The sequence below is a fragment of the Haliotis rufescens genome, unplaced genomic scaffold (genome assembly GCF_023055435.1).
Source record: "Haliotis rufescens isolate VD_foot unplaced genomic scaffold, xgHalRufe1.0.p SCAF_42, whole genome shotgun sequence".
Taxonomy (NCBI): Eukaryota; Metazoa; Mollusca; class Gastropoda; order Lepetellida; family Haliotidae; genus Haliotis; species Haliotis rufescens.
The window spans coordinates 3,372,569-3,390,606 of NW_025964135.1; the positions used below are offsets into that span (position 1 = coordinate 3,372,569).

Here is an 18,038-nt window from a genome sequence, read left to right on the forward strand (position 1 = left end):
GGGGAAATAGACGCCAAGAAAACAGCAATAGGTCATGGAGTGCATTGAGGGGAAATAGACGCGTTGAAAGCAACAATAGGTCATGGAGAGCATTGAGGGCAAATAGACGCGTTGAAACCAACAATAGGTCATGGGGTGCATTGAGGGGAAATAGACGCGTTGAAAGCAACAATAGGTCATGGGGTGGTATTGAGGGGAAATAGACGCGTTGAAAGCAACAATAGGTCATGGGGTGCATTGAGGGGAAAAAGACGCGTTGAAAACAGCAATAGGTCATGGAGTACATTGAGGGGAAACAGACGCCCTGAAAACAATAAGAGGCAACCAATTGCCTGACACCCCACTCAGCAGTAGTCCAAAATTGTCCCTGTCATAAACACAAATATGTACTCAATGATACCAGTAGTATTGAGGATGAGTATCACAGATTGCATGAAATATATCGGCTGAACTAGGAATAAAATGGATATTATTGTATACGTGTTTGGGGCCATAATGACCACTTGGTGATTGTTGACGATCGCCTGAAGAATTGGTCAACAACCCAATCAGACTACGATGCCAATATGCTACATGACTCAAGGGGTGGATTTGACAGGTTTTTTTTGCAGTGAACTGGGCTGGTAGCAAGCTACTGTTTTTCCTGTGATCTAAAAAACATGTCATTCCAATCGTCAAATGTCTTTAAAACAAATTATGCAGAGATGACTGTCAGGAAGGAGGGCCTTATGACAGTGAAGGTCAAAGGGGCATCCAAGGGGAACAACTCTTGTGATCATGTTGTCAATCCTCTATTCATTACGTTTTAAGGCTAATATACCACCATCATAATGCTGCAAATATGTTTGAAGGTCAAAGAGGCATCCAAGGGGAACAACTCTTGGGATCATGTTGTCAATCCACTATGCATTAAGTATAAAGGCCAACATACCACCATCATAAGGCATGCAAATATATTAAGACTATTCTTGCAGAAAGTTAACATTTCGCCATGATCCATTAACTATCATTACAATTTCAGCTGCCACAACCATTCATTTTGTCACCTGTGAAGCGCCAAGTATCACGCGCAGCACATACACCAGGTAGATGGACGTCCGGGCCCCGATTGGTAGAAGCAGTGTGGTGATTGATCCAATCAGCATTCCGATAAACACGACGTGCTTCCCGCCATATTTACTGGCCAGAATTCCCGCGGGAATCTGTGTAACCATATAGCCATAGAAAGAGGCGCTGAGGATACCCGCTTGCTCGCTCTTCGACCAGAAGAATTCAGCATGCTAAAAATAATATGGATGACAATTTTTCATCTTTTTTTTATAATTCTTGTGGGAGTTTCTGGTATATACAGACTCTGCACTGTCCCAGGTGATGTAGTTGAGATATGATTTCGAATGAGTGAGTGCGTGAATGGTTGAGTGAGTAGGGTCTTACTGAGCTGCAGCAATATCCAATATCAGAGGCCTCCAGAAATGGATAGAGTGAGTGAGTGAGTGAGTATTGTTTTTTCGCCGCTTTTAGCAATATCCAGCAATATCACGGCAAGGGACACCAGAATTTGGCTCCATACATTGTGCCAATGTTGGGAATCGAACCCGGGTGAACTTCGGCGTGACGAGCGATCGCCTTTATCACTAGGTTACCCAACCGCCCCAGAAACGGAGAAACGCAAAAATGAGCCATAATCTGTACCTCTGAAACTGGTGATGTGGTCTTCGTAGTGTTGATGGTGTTGAGGTCGGTGTTGTTGACCATGCATACGATGGCCACACTGAGAATTGCTCTGTTCGACTCTAACATCACCCCTCCGAACAGGCCAACGAATGCCAACAGCAATCTTTGTGAACAGAGGCTCCGGCCTGTGATCATACGAAAGTCATATACAAGTTTTGTTTTGTTTGTTTGTTTGTTCTTTTACGCCGCACTCAGCAATATTCCAGCTATGTGACGGCGGTCTGTAAATAATCGAGCCTGGACCAGACAATCCAGAAATTGGCATCATGAGCATCGGGATACGATGACATGCATCAACTGACCACCCGATCCCGTTAGTCACCTCTTACGACAACCATGGTCGCCTTTTAAGGCAAGCATGGGTTGCTGAAGACCTATTCTACCCCGGATCTCACATATACAAGTGGGACTGACTTGTGGTGCGTGAAAGTTCTCAATATGAGAGTTATATGACCACAGTTTCCACATCGTTTTGGTTTTGATGACCATATATATTTACATGCATCCCTACCGTCAAAAACCAAATATATGTCATCTAAAGTTTACAGGAAAACAAAATGTGAAATGCTGGACTTCTTTACAGATAAATATAACATTTATGTGAAAAATTAGGTACAGGACATTAAGGCAAGAAGTAAGCAGCCCCATTGGCACCAATTGTATCCCTGATCTTGCTAATCTGATTCTTCATGCATATGAATCGGAATTTGTGCTTGGATTTGCAAAATTAAATCATGGGAATTTGGCTAAGAATTCTAAATTAAGTTTCAGAAATTTCAACGACCTGATATCGTTCATCAGCCATCAAATAGCCATTTTCCTTCCGCTGAATTATTCACCTTAACTAGAAAACGAATCAAACCGCCTCATCTAGATCTTTCAATAACGATGCAGAGTGACAGGGGCACCAGTAATGGATTCCCACAGTGTACCTATCTGTTGAATCGATCCTGGATCTTCGGTGAGAAGACGACCGTTTATCATCTAGGCTACCCGCCGCCCCTCCACCAGGGTGAACAATCAAGCCCTCAGTAAAGCTTTCAAAAGGTGTTATGGTAAACTTGTGTGTGGAGGACATGTCCAAATTTGACATATTCTGATGCAATTCGCTGTTTGGACTTGTACAAAATGTCCACGGATGGCGAAGGATACGCGCACCTTTCTGCGAACCCCTGGTGTGATCGCCGTTTGAGAGTGATTCAGAAATATTGTCCATTGTACGATTCCGACTGTATCATGAGAATGGGCTATTTGCTATTCCCTTCTTTTTATTTTGCTATTTGCTTTCACTTTTTGACAAATTGACCTGCATCTCTGGAGAAAGACATGTAACTATATATATTGTCACCACGTTCACCATGGTGTACAATTGAAATATCAAATCTTTTTGACAGATTGAACTTGACTATTTTCTGAAATTGCAAAAGGCCAAGAAGGCTTGAGAATCCACAGATTTTACATTTAACGTGTCCGTAAAGAGAGTCGTTCCTTCATTGTAATCAAGAAATAAACGACGAGTTTTTTATCATCACATAAAACACTGCAGGGAGAATAATTTCTGAGGGGCTCCGAGTGATTTATCTCCTTGCAGTGTTTTAGTGTACAATAAACGATAAACAACGACCACGAGTCGTTTACTTCTTATATTAGATGTTAGCATTATTTACAACCTTATTTTTTATATGAGTTGTTAGAATTATTTACAACCTTTAAATTTTGATATTTCCTGACTATTCTCACAGTTCTCACTTTTTCATTACGATTATCTGTACCTTTTTCTCCCAAAACCGATTGCCATATTTCGCCCACCTTTGGATGCGATCTTTCGGTCATTGCGTTTATTTGCGTTGCATCTAAGGGGAACAACTTACTACCCTCTCAAAAATAAAGTCGTCCAAATTACGACGTCATCAAGTTGCCAGCCTATGTTCGAATTTTCAGAAAGGACGTCATGATAATGTTTCATCGTGAAATAAACCACGCTCGTTCTTCATTGTTCCTTCCCATATATCGAGTAGCTATCATATATTAAGCATAATGCTTTACTTTGAGACATGGATGTAGTGGTACATTTGCTGGAACCAGCAATGTATGTCTCTTTGTTCGGGTGTGAATGGAGCTTTGCAATCCAATACAAAAGAGGAATGGACATCAGGTTTTAGAATCAAGTTAAAAGTCGATTGTACTGATGCATGAATTTGGCTATTTTTCCCTCAGTTAACATACTGGCCATACATGTGAAATTATATGTGATAAGTCACTCACACCAAGTTCTTTGATCAAACACATGAGATTGTAGGAATAGTACAATGCTTTTATTTTGGACAGATCATACACAATGAGTCAATCCCACATTGGGCCACCCGATTCTAATTAGTCAGCTCTTAATACATGCATGGGGAACTGGGGACCTACTTTCTCCGTTAGGGCATGCATTCGTTACTGGGAACTTGACTATCCCGAAAAACCCGTTATGATAATAATAATAATGTGCACTTATAATGCGCTAGCCTCCATGTAGTGTTCATGCTCAAAGCACTACATTCAAATGTCACCCTGGAAAGCATTTTTGAACAAATGTGTCTTTAGTTTTGCTTTGAATGTCTGAAATGTTGAGGAAAGTTTAATCTCAAGTGGGTACTGGAACCTATTCTGCTCCAGTCTTCACTAAGGAAACACACATTGGGTACTGGGACGTTTTCTGCTCCGGTCTCAACTTAGGAAACACACGTTTGGTACTGGAACCTTTTCTGCTCAAGTCTTCACACAGGAAACACACGTTGGGTACTGGAACCTATTCTGCTCCAGTCTCCACACAGGAAACACATTTTTGGTGCTTTGGACCTTTTCTGCTCCGGTCTTCACACAGGAAACACATGTTGGGTAGTGAAACCTATTCTGCTCCAGTCTTCACACAGGAAACACCCGTTGGGGACTGGGACCTTTTCTGCTCCGGTCTTCACACAGGAAACACATGTTGGGTGCTGGGACCTTTTCTGCTTCGGTCTTCACACAGGAAACACACGTTGTGTGTTCATACCTATTCTGCTCCAGTCTTCACACAGGAAACACCCGTTGGGTGTTGGTACCTATTCTGCGCCGGTCTTCACACAGGAAACACACGTAGGGTACTTGGACCTTTTCTGCTCAAATCTTCACACAGGGAACACACGTAGGGTACTCGGACCTTTTCTGCTCCAGTCTTCACACAGGGAACACACGTAGGGTACTGGGACCTTTTCTGCTCCGGTCTTGACACAGGAAACACATGTTTGGTACTGGGACCTTTTCTGTTCCAGTCTTGACACAGGAAACACCCGTTGGGTATTGGGACCTATTCTGCTCCGGTCTTCACACAGGAAACACACATTGGGTACTGGGACCTTTTCTGCTCCGGTCTTGACACAGGAAACACATGTTGGGCGCTGGGACCTTTTCTGCTCCAGTCTCCACACAGGAAACACACATTGGGTACTGGGACCTTTTCTGCTCCGGTCTTCACACAGGAAACACATGTTGGGTGCTGGGACCTTTTACTGCTCCGGTCTTCACACAGGAAACACACGTTGGGTGTTGGTACCTATTCTGCTCCAGTCTTCACACAGAAAACACCCGTTGAGTGTTGGTACCTATTCTGCTTCGGTCTTCACACAGGAAACACACTTAGGGTACTGTGACCTTTTCTGCTCCGGTCTTCACACGGGGAGCACACATTGCGCACGTGGCCCTTTTCTGGTCTCTTCACCCCCACCGCCCACCCTTAACCCCCCATACCCCATACCCCATCCCAACCCCCCAACCCCCTGCCCCAGGGTAAAGGTGAAACGAGTTATGAGCTTTGGCGTTAGTGTATCAATTCCTGTTTTCAATGGTCTAGTAATGATATTAAATTAAACAGTTGTTCACACATACACGTAATGTGCTTCCTTATACCTTTATTTTCAGGTGCCCCACTGATTTCGGATGGCGGTTGATGTTTAAGGTGACCGTTCTGAAAGAAACCGTTATTCTCCACAGCTGCATCGTTCCCTGTCATATCGAGTGTAGGTACTGAAACATATTGGATTTCAACGTATTCTAAATTATCACTGGTCTTTGGTGTCTTATTCGAGCTGTTGGGGATTAAACTTTCCGTTAGTATCAATGCTGATTGGTCAGCTGTGATATGTCTGATTGCTTCATTGACGAGAACAATGTAATATTACGTCATGTCCATGACGTCACGTATTGAATACGTTATATTATAAGAGGAAAGTTTCTCTGTGACCTGACATTCGTGTAAAAATTTGCACATAAATTAGAAATAATATTATATTTAATATTATTTTCTATTTTCAAATTAGAAACGAATGGCAACCTTTTACTGATGGCCGTTGTTGCAACTGGCCAATTTTCTAAACCTCTTATTCGTTCATCAACCTTATCAATTGTCATTTAAAGTTAACTTGCATGCATGTTTTTTTTATGGTCACCCTTGTCCATAATGATAAACGCATTCGTCCCCGATTACAAGACACCCAAGTACATCAAACCGTGATCAAGTAGTCGAGTGGTTAAAGCGTTCGCTCGTCATGCCGAAGACCCGGGTTCGATTCCCGACATTGGTACAATGTGTGAAGTCCATTTCTGGTGTCCCCCGCCGTGATATTGCTGGATTATTGCTAAAAGCGGCGAAAAACCATACTCACTCACTCACTCAATCACTCACTCACTCACTTACAGTGATCACACGTTGCACCAGTTGCTCAACCATATTTCGGGGCGGTCGGGTATCCTGGTGGTTAAAGCGTTCGCTCGTCACGCCGAAGACCCAGGTTCGATTCCCGACGTGGGGGACAATGTGTGAAGCCCATTTCTGGTGTCCCCCGCCGTGATTTTGCTGGAATATTGCTAAAAGCGGCGTAAAACCATACTCACTCACTATACTATATTTAGGAAATTGCTCGCATAAAATACAGATGTTTCCTGTGTTGAAATAATGTTTAGTGTGTCTAAATTATATTATTCATATTATATAATATTTGTTATTTTTTATGTATCATAATCATCACCATTTCAATGCCAATTATCAGTCACTTGACACTCCACGACAAACCTAATCTCACATACTCACAGTATCTTCTCTTTGAAGGTTATGACTCTAAAGAAATGACCTTTCACATCGTGACGTGAATCAGCTAAATTCTTAGTCAGTGACTCACGTCACCACGGACGTTGAACGTCACGTCTTGGAAATATACTATAATTAATATATTGAATAACCCACTTGAATCACGGAATTACTGATTATGGGTCAAACATGAAAATAATGACGCTGTAATTCAAGCTGGCATCCTGAGTTATCAAGGGCATAGTCTCCCAAACATGAAAACAGCCCTGGACCCATTCGCCACCATGTCATCGCTGGCAACATTTCTCTTTATTTTGCGAATCCGTGCAGACATTCTGATTCCTATGCATTAAGCAACAGATCTTTCACCCTCCCCTCCAAACTGTGTTTAATATTGCCCAGTGACCTCTAAGTAATTGGTGGTTATGGACAGTATTACAGTCACATCACAGCAGTCTGATTTCCATGTCCCCCTTTCTGTCATTTAGAATTTTGATTTATGATACGTTCCGAAATTTTTGTACATGAAAAGAGAAAAAAGTCCTTATAAAGAGGAATTAAGATATGAATCGGTACATATAAACAACATACTGCCAAACCTTCACTGTAATTAACATTGAAGTTCACAATAGGGGTTTGATAGATCATCGCAATAAAACTCTACACGTGATAGGTGCAACATGGAGATATTATGGTGATGTATCATAGACTGTACTGGACAAATGAACACATTGTATATATACTCAAAAATATAAATATTCATACTCAGATTGAACATTAGAAAAGTATGCGGTGTTTACCTGTGAATTATTTTGTATTTCGACTCTCAGTAGATGATCAGAGACATAAACTGCAATGCTCCTCGACGAGCTGATAATCCCATTCATTCATGTAGCGTCCGTCCTTTACGCGGTAACCTTTGAACGACATTGTGCTTGCAAGCTGGCTTGGTCCCATTACTGTGCCTGTGTTACAGTAAGTCACGGTATTAAAAATATATGTTGGCTGCATAATGAGTGACTGATTGTTCGTCATGACAAAACTGCTGACATGTTTTTGCTAATGAAGTTAATACAAGGAGTGGCTGTGTATATTTTCGGCTCATTGAGGTGTGGAGGAAATTCAAACCGTACGAATTTTATGAATCCTAGGAGTGGATAAGGATAGGAATCATACCTCAAAGGAGCGAACAAATACAGTCATCCTTGAAATTTAATGTTCACCTAAGTTTTATTCGTTTGTTGTTTAACGCCGCACTCGGCAATATTCCAGCTATATGACGCCAGTCGGTATATAAAAGAGTCTGGACCAGACAGTCCAGTGATTGATATTGTGCGCATCGATCAACGCAATTGGGACACGATGACATGCATCAACCAAGTCAGCGAGCCTGACCACTCGATCCTGTTAATCGCCTCCCACGACAAGCATAGTCGCCTTTTACGGCAAGCTTGGGTTGCTGAAGTCAAATTCTAATTCTGATCGTCATGGGTGTTCTCATCAGTAATGTAATGGCAAACACTCATATAAATCAATTACATACTTTTATGATGGGATCGATACACATTCCTGGAGTAGGAATGAAATTTCTGGCTGGATATGAATCAGGTAACTGCTTAATTCATGAACATAAGCTGGAAAGCCTCCAAAGTCAGTAGCCATGCAACGCAAATTAACACCAAACAAAGTTCACTGAGCCTGTCAACAAAGGCATACAAAGGGAAATAACTCCCAACTACAGGATGAACTAAGAGCAGTTACGGTCGTTTCTGTAGCTTCACACACTTTCCATGTTTATCCTTAACCTGTCCTGTTTGTCCTGTAACGTATCAGTAAATACAGAGATCGCAGCTCGTACTTATGATTGGTCCTGAAAATTGTAATTTCGATCGACGGGTACATTGATCTTAGCCTACAATGGCTTTTTGAAAGTGGATGGGGACTTAAGCCGAGATCTAATATAATCACGATCTTATGGATTTACAAAAATTACCTCGATAATAAATTCGCAAGTAGGCCCTGGTGAGAGGCTGTCATGGAATCACTCGACATCCTTTGGGGTTCTTCTGAGGTCAAAGGTGTCCGTATCGGTGGTACTTTTTGTATTCATTGGGGAATGAAAAATACAAAATAATTTGACTCATTTAGCCATACAGATTGCAGTTATTAGAATGAACGCAGACAACAATGCATACTTGACAATTGTTGTGTTTGAGCAACAATTAATAGTATCATGCAAAATTGTTTTCCACAGCAGTTATATTTTTGGTGAGATTCTAGCAGGTATCGGTACAATGAAATTGCATCAGAATGCGTTGGAGACCATTGTGACATCATCGGTTACCATGACGACGCGAATGGTTGATTCGCAATGAGTCGTGGATGAAGGTTATAACCTCCTCGGAAAGCATCGGAGTTTAAAACTTTAATCGACTTGGGTTGATATAGTTCACACCAAAAGATATTCCGGTGTTATTATCTATTTATTGTCTGTGCTTGAGCATCAGTTGATATTTGGTGACCCTTTAGTATAATCCATTCGCTAACTGAGTTAAGCTGAAGTGGAAGTATGTTATAAACCAACGTTCATCTTCTCTGCACGGACGTACGCGCGTGTTCGCGCGATCAAATTTATTTCACATCACTTTAGGCTCGTAAAACAACAAGAGCAAAAGTGAGCGTGGCTCACTAATACTCCCGATCCGCCTAGTGTGTCAGTAGTTTCAAATTAAATAGCTAGGATAGGGTTAAGGTTTGAAAAATTCATTTAAAAAATGAAAAATTCATAAAAACATTTTTTTTTCTTTTGACTGCACCCCTCCATATGAGACAGATTCTATGTACTAAGTTTGAGATGAATCCACTGAATCGTTTAGGAGAAATCGCGCCGACAAAGTTTTCGGACGGACGTTAGGGTTTGAAAAACTCATTAAAAAAAAAGGAAAATTAACAACAAAAAAAGTTTTCTTTTGACTGCACCCCTCCATATGACACAGATTATATGTACTAGGTTTGAGATGAATCCACTGAATAGTTTAAGAGAAATCGCGCGGACAAAGTTTTCGGACGAACGGACGGACGGAACCTTGGTATAACTATATAATAAAATGGGGTATAATAAAATGGAAGGAAAATATGGATTTATTTCTCGTTCTGGTTCTGGAATATTCCTTAGCGAAAATAGTGTCACATGTAAGTATACATGTTTCCTGTCGTTGCGTCATCCCTATAACCATCTAAAGCCACGCCCAGCAACGGGCCAGTTTAAACCATCAGACACGCACACGAGACATACAGGTTACATTACAGGGTTGAACGAGTCATCTCCGAGATCCTATTCAAAACACGTGCCTGACGTTTTAAAGCTGAGAAGACTATCAGTAGTTACCAAATATAGACATCGACAGAAAGGGCTTCATCATGGTTGCGACCAGCTGTGCCCTGACCCGGATATGACGCGGTTACGAATTCACACCAAGATGGCCAGGCAACAAACAAGACAAAGTTGTATTTGTTGTATTTTCAGAAAAAAAACCATATACGATGTTTAATAAGACTTGTCACGGGAATAATTTTCATAAATATTTCCCATCACCACGTTCATTTCGTACTTCTTAGTCCAATCAGTATAGTTGAGAATATGTATTGTATATGCTGTCATATTCAAATTGTGTCGAATAATGCGTATACTTTGATAATCAGTGTATTTATTGAAAGTGAATGCAATCAATCAGCAATACTCCAGGTATATTTATGTGTCATGTACGTTATTGAATATGCACCATGCAAACCAGATCACCTCCCCCATGCTAAACCCCATCTTTTTCCCAACCTACCTTCACCTCCGGCACCCCACGCCAGCCTACCACCACTCCTTTATCCAGGGATACACCTCCCCCACCTACCAATACCCCCTTCCCACCGCGTTCACCACCAGCACACCACGTCAGCCCACCCCCACCCCCCGCCCCCCCACCCCCCAAATCAACCTCCAGCCAACCCCTACCACCACGTTCACCACCAGCACACCACGTCAGCCTACAACCACTCCTTTATCCCCAAATCCCCTCCGCCCTATACCTATACCCCCCTCCCCAAAATCAACCTCCAGCCACCCCCTTACTACCATCCCCCACCAAGTTCAAGTTCAGCCGGCTCCCACGTCAGCCACGCCCCCCCCCCCCCCCCCCCCCCCCCCCCCCCCTTGAAATAACGTCCTTCCTAACGTCCATCTTATCCACTCCACAACCCCAACCCGCATTTACCAGCTGTGTTTATCATATGCGTAATTGAGAAGCAGGGTATGCAGAACATAATAATCAGATTATATGGTAACACATCCACCCAAGACCCGTGAAGATCCGGGAATAAGGTCTTCATCAATCCATGCTTGCCGTAAAGGGAGACTATGCTTGTCCGTAAGAGGTGACTAACGGGATCGACTTAATGCATGTTATCGTATCCCAAGTGCGTAGATCAATGCTCATGATGTCAAGCAATGGATCGTCTCGCCCAGACTCGATTATGTACAGACAGCCGTCGTATAACTAGAATGTTGCTGAGTGCGGCGTTAAACAACAAACAAACATCCATCCATCCGAAATCCGTGTAACTTGACAAGGCTTCGTTCCCGTGTTTTTTTATGTGAACAATTGACTAGCTTTTGCATGTGTTTGTGACGGGTGCCATCGGTGGGGCAGGATACGCTCACCTCACTGCGAACACCAGGTATCATCACTATTTGATGGAGATTCATCAACTCATGCTCGTGATATATTCGGAATAGTACTATCGACTCTGCTTTTAGCATAGACTTCGTTTGGACATGCAAAGGTTTTTCTCGCTTTGTTAACTAGGCTAACATAGCACTTGCCCAAAGGCGGTTTTGTGATATGACCTCAGTTTTGACGAATACGTTTTACCATCCTTCTAACTGCAATTCTTACACACAGATTACACATACCAGTACCTGTCGTCAAAGATTTTCGATTGTTAGAATATTTATATATATATATTTAGTTTGTAGCGTATGTCCAAAATAGTGATTTACTTAATTTCACAAAAAAACTGGTTGTAATTTGGAAGTTGATATAATACATTTGATGTTCAAAACGTACGTAAAGGTACATGTAATGTAGGTGATGGAGACTGTCTGCTCGCAGGCACTCGTGAAGAGCAACCTCCTCGTGGTGAGTGCTGGGTAGCGCTAATAGCTCTTCCCCCGTGTGGAACCGGGGTAGAATATTTCCACAGCACCCCATTGCTGGTCGTAAGAGGCGTGGTGAGTGCTGGGTAGCGCTAATAGCTCTTCCCCCGTGTGGAACCGGGGTAGAATATTTCCACAGCACCCCATTGCTGGTCGTAAGAGGCGACCAAAGTGGGCAGCCCGTTTGCCGTGGGTTGCGTCCCTGTGTCGGCGGAGGACGGGAGTCTGGTAGTTGAGGGCACTGGTTCCTGGAACTGTGTTCCTTTGCCCAACACACTACTTCGACCCTTACTTCGCCTAGACGGGTGGTAAGATGGGCCCGGTCTTATCAATCGGCTGGTCATGCCAGGCCCTGTGCGTAATATTGTGTCTGCACAACTGTGTTGTATTTCAATGTATATTTTGGTCTTGGCCGTGGTTACTTGTTTGAATTCTCAATTTTTGATTGACTAAATTGCCTAGAGTCTTACGCCAGAAGGCGGTGGCTCATGGGCCAATCTGGTACTTTCGACCTCTGAGTTCTGTATGTCTTCAATTTCTTGCCATGGGCCGAACCAGCCTGACATTTTATTTGATAGACAAATACAGCTATTCATGTTGTTCTTACTGGAGTATAACACCTCTGTATCCCTGATGTTTGCATGTTGGAGATCCGGTGCAGGAAAACATCGCTCTTTGTAGCACTCCATGGTGGGTGGGGAGCAGAGGTGCTGAATACATTAATTTCATCATGGCTCACAATCCTTCTGGTTCCAACCGAAATGAAAAGAAGAGACGTCTCGAAGCTGAGATTTTATCATCTGATGATGATATTTCCGTTTCACAAAATTCTAATTCTTGGGCTCGATTTATAGTAGTTGAATCACGAAATCAACTACCGTTGAAAATTAATCCTTTTGCCATATCAAAAGCCATTGCGGGTATTTGTGGTGAAGTCAAGAATGTTTCACGGCTCCGGAGCGGTTCTCTTTTGGTAGAGTGTGCACGGAGACAGCAAGCTATCAATCTTTTGAAATGTACTACATTCGCAAACACTGAAGTTGCTGTCTCTGCACACAGAACGTTAAACTCAAGTCGAGGCATCATCCGCGACAGAGCCCGTTGTCTGGCAGAAATGACAGAAGAGGAAATTCTTGATGAACTCAATGATCAACATGTCACGTCTGTGAAACGTTTCACAAGAAAGGATGGAGATAACATTGTCCCAACAAATACTTATTTGTTCACCTTTTCACTGTCGACCATACTACAATCTATAAAGGCAGGATATTTTAACATCGGAGTGGAGGTGTATGTCCCCAATCCACTCCGATGTTACAAGTGTCAGAAGTTTGGGAACGGTTCCAAATCATGCGATCGGCCGATTGTTTGTCACCGTTGTGGTGCAAATCATGACGCCTCAGATTGTACAGCTGACCCCAAATGTGTGAATTGTAAGGGTAAACATGTTGCATCTTCAAAATCATGTCCTCTTTGGCAACATGAGAAAGATATTTTGACAGTCAAATGTCAAAACAACATTTCTTTTCAGGAAGCAAAAAAAGTCATTGCCAGCCGGTCACCTCCATCAGTGCACACTTATGCTGTTGCTGTCTCTCGACCTTCTACCACAAGATCAATAGAATGTCAAACTGACTTGACATGGGCACACTCTGAACACCCTGTGCCTGTGGTTACAACATCAGAGAGTCAGACAGATGATTCAGATACTCAATCATGTGGCATCTCTCCAGCATCTCAGGTTGTGACTCAGACTATGGCCCAACCTAAACCGACTCCTGAATTACCAGCAACTAACAAACCATCGACTAAAATGCCCAAAAAACAAAAGAAGAAACAAAACAAGAAAATTATTACTAAGATCCCTACTGTCACTGAAACATCTGTTGATGTTCAGAATTTCTTTGATCCTCTCGAGATGGGTGTTACTCCATCTACTATGAGTGGTGACTCTTCTTCACGTTCACGTGAGCGATCTCCTATAGAACCGCCATGAACCATTCAAATATTTTTCAATGGAATTATATTGCAGAGGACTTAGGCACAATTTTAACGAGCTGCAATTATTAACAACTGATTTAAGTCCATCAGCAATTTCTTTACAAGAGACGTACTTAAAAAATACAGATAAATTTGAATTAAGGCAGTACAGTTCGTATCATTCTTTTTCTCTTCCGGGAGATAAAGCTACTGGAGGTGCTTCTATGTTGGTGCGGCGGGGCGTTGTTCACAGTCCTGTTCCGCTTGACATGAATTTGCAAGCAGTTGCAGTTAGACTTACACTGCATATTGCCTTCACACTTTGCTCCTTATACATTCCTCCATCTTCAAATCTTCAGCGAAATGATCTACAAAAACTATACGACCAGCTCCCAAAGCCCTGTGTCATCATGGGTGATCTAAATGGGCATAATCCTTTATGGGGAAGTTCAACCATTAATCATAAGGGAAAAGTGATCGAGGATTTTGTTTCCGATAATGACCTCTGCATCTTTAACGATGACTCGGACACCTACTTACATCCTGCAACTGGTACATCATTAGATCTGTCGTTGACGGATTCAGTTTTGTTGAATGAATTCTCATGGTCCGTCCATGATGACCTATGTGGGAGTGACCATTTCCCCACGGTGCTTAAACCAATTAATCCCGCTGATGTTCCACCTTCACCTCGATGGAATTTTGTGAAGGCTGATTGGCTTTTATTTCAATCTTTATGCAAAGATAAATTACTACCTACGTCTTTTCAGAATGTTACTGACCCGATTCAGTTGTTCTCAGATCTACTGAATGAAATTGCTGATGAATCAATACCTAAGTCCTCGATCAACCCACGTGTTCGTAAACCGTGGTTTGATGACACTTGCAAACAAGCTAGGAAATGTCGTAAGAAGGCGGAGAAGTACTTCCGTAAACATCCCACTGTCCATAATTTAAATATTGTAAAAATTTCAAATGCCAAGGCAAGACGTCTATTTAAGCAAAATAAACGTCAATCCTGGCGGACTTATGTCTCTAAAATTAACTCTCGTACCCCTATGTCCAAGGTATGGAACATGATTAAAAAGATCAAAGGCAAGGGATCAAATTCTACAGTTAACCATCTGAAGGATGGCGATACTTTGTTAACTGATAAATCTGCCATTGCCAATAGCATTGGTGAAACTTTATCTCATCATTCTTCTTCATCTAATTACGCTCCTGATTTTAAAAAATATCAGCTTCAACAGGAAAAGAAAAAAGTAAATTTTACATCTGATAATGGTGAAGATTACAATGAGGTATTTTCACTACATGAGCTATATACTGCCTTAGGGCAAGCTCATGATACAGCAGCAGGCGCTGATAATATTCATTATCAGCTGCTGAAACACTTGCCCGAATCATGCCTTGAAACTATGTTAAATATATTCGATGATATTTGGACATCTGGGATGTTTCCAGCTTCATGGCATAAAGCCATTGTTATCCCCATTCCCAAACCTGGGCGGGATCATTCTGATCCATCAAATTACCGACCTATCTCTTTAACTAGCTGTGTTTGTAAAACGATGGAACGCATGGTAAATAATCGATTAGTGTGGTACTTGGAAACAAATAATCTTCTTTCCAATATACAATGTGGTTTCCGGAAAAATAGAAGTACTATCGATCATTTAGTGCGTTTAGAATCGTTCCTTAAAAATTCCATTGTAAATAGACAACATGCTGTATCGATCTTTTTCGATTTAGAAAAAGCTTACGATACAACATGGAAACATGGTATTTTAAAAGATCTTAATGATTTTGGATTAAGAGGCCGTCTGCCTCATTTTATATCCCAGTTTTTAACAGACAGGCAATTTCAAGTCCGAGTGGGTACAACCCTGTCTGATCATTATAATCAGGATCAGGGTGTCCCACAAGGCAGTATTTTGTCTGTCACTTTATTCAGTATAAAAATTAACAGTTTGTCCAAAGTTTTAAATGATTCAGTTGATGGATCACTTTTTGTGGATGATTTTAATCTATCTTGTCGTGGTAAAAATATGCACACAATAGAAAGGCAATTACAATTATGTCTTAATAAAATTAACAAGTGGTGTCTTGAAAACGGGTTTAAATTTTCTAAATCAAAAACTAATTGTATTCATTTCTGCCGAAAATATAAACCGCATAAGGACCCTGAACTATTTCTGAATGGCACTCCTATCAAAGTTGTTAAGGAGGCCAAGTTCTTGGGACTTATTTTTGATAGCCACTTAACTTTCCTCCCACATATTAAATACCTTAAAGCTAAATGCCTGAAGGCTCTCGATCTATTGAAAGTTGTTTCTAATTCAAAGTGGGGAGGGGATCAGACAACCCTCTTACACTTATATCGATCACTGATCCGTTCTAAACTTGATTACGGCTCCATCGTCTATGGTGGAGCATGTAAAAGTAATCTAAAAAAACTAGATACCATCCATCACCAAGGTCTGAGGCTTTGCCTTGGTGCCTTTCGCACTTCTCCTATTCCAAGTCTGTCTGTTGAAGCGGATGAGCCTTCTCTTAAACAACGCCGTGTGAAACTATCATTACAATACATCACTAAATTATATTCAAATCAGTCAAATCCAGCTTTTAATTGCGTATTTAATCCTCTCTACGAAGATATTTACAATAAGAAATCATCTCTTGTTCCACCACTTGGAATAAGAATAAAATCAGTCGTTTCTGCTGCGAACATTAACTTTCAAGATATAGCTCCTACACAACTTTTTTCATCACCTCCTTGGCAAATGGTAAGACCAACTGTAGATCTCACATTAACTAGTCTTAAGAAATCTGATACAAACCCACTAATTTATCAACAAGAATACAATCAATTACGAAACAATTATGACACTTATAAATCTATATTTACAGATGGATCCAAGGATGGTGGCGCAGTTGCTAGTGCCACTGTCATTGGATCCAGAACAGTATCTTCAAGATTACCCGATAATAGTTCCATATTCACAGCAGAAGCACACGCCATTTTTAACGGCACTAAAATATATCAAGAACAAATCTAAATATAAAGAATTCATTATTTTTTCAGACTCACTTTCGTGCCTTCAGGCTATTAAAAATATGTCATGTAAACATCCATTTTTAATTGAAATTCTTGAGTTATTTAATGATCTTGCGACTGGCCAATATGACATCGTCTTTTGTTGGTTACCAAGCCATGTTGGGATTGTTGGTAACACACTGGCTGATGCTGCTGCAAAAGCAGCACTCAACAAATCTGTGACACCACTTCTTTTACCATACAGTGATTATAAACCTATAATTAGATCTTACATCCGTGATCTGATGCAAAAGAAGTGGGACACCCAAGTAGGTATAAATAAATTACATGAAATAAAACCAAATACTGGTTACACCTACTTGGGCTGTCAGTCCAGATTTGAAGAGGTTGTATTAAGACGATGTCGTATTGGTCACTCACGTTATACTCATGAATATTTACTTAAAGGTGAGGATCCTCCATTCTGTATCCCTTGTGATGAAAGAATCACGGTCAAGCATGTCCTGCTTGACTGTGTTGATTTTTCCATCACAAGGGATAACTATTCCACAGTTTCATCGCTAAAGGATCTTTTTAATCACGTAAGTAGTCATTTAATTATTGTTTTTTTAAAAGAAATAGAATTATTACATAAATTTTGATGATATGTTCTGTAAATAATATATATTTTAGTATTGGTAGCGGAAAACTTTTTAACTGAGATTGTTCGTGGCTTTACCCTTGATGGGGGTTGAAGTAGTGTAAAATGATTGTCCCCTAGAGAGGGTTTGTCAGACCACGTCATTCTAAGTAATGTTTTTTCACCACAATTTTAATCGTAGTATATATGTTCTTTTATTCTGGCTACATTTGTCAATCATCGCCAACACCTGAAGGGATGATGTAAATCCAGCTGGGGTCCATGCAGGTAGCAAAAGTACTGTAAGTCCCCATGGTCCCCAGCGTGGTGA

General features: G+C 41.3%; 1 protein-coding gene across 1 annotated transcript; it reads right to left on the reverse strand.

The window, feature by feature from the left end:
* Positions 1 to 967: 967 nt before the first annotated feature.
* LOC125372547 (uncharacterized transporter slc-17.2-like) lies at positions 968 to 7,784 on the reverse strand. The gene is made up of 4 exons (XM_048382920.1): positions 7,645 to 7,784; positions 5,668 to 5,784; positions 1,693 to 1,859; positions 968 to 1,280 (listed from the first exon to the last, which is right to left on the reverse strand). Exons 2-4 carry the CDS (start codon positions 5,768 to 5,770, stop codon positions 1,035 to 1,037), a joined length of 516 nt encoding a protein of 171 aa, XP_048238877.1. The 5' UTR covers positions 5,771 to 5,784; positions 7,645 to 7,784; the 3' UTR covers positions 968 to 1,034.
* Between the last annotated feature and the right edge of the window lie 10,254 nt (positions 7,785 to 18,038).

Excerpts from the sequence above, each read along its gene's own strand:
- LOC125372547 (XM_048382920.1), bottom strand. The coding sequence starts at position 5,770 with ATGACAGGGAACGATGCAGCTGTGGAGAATAACGGTTTCTTTCAGAAC. Across the intron at positions 1,860-5,667 it reads TGGGGCACCTGAAAATAAAG|GCCGGAGCCTCTGTTCACAA; the intron begins GTATAAGGAAGC and ends GTATGATCACAG. Across the intron at positions 1,281-1,692 it reads CCACATCACCAGTTTCAGAG|CATGCTGAATTCTTCTGGTC; the intron begins GTACAGATTATG and ends TATTATTTTTAG.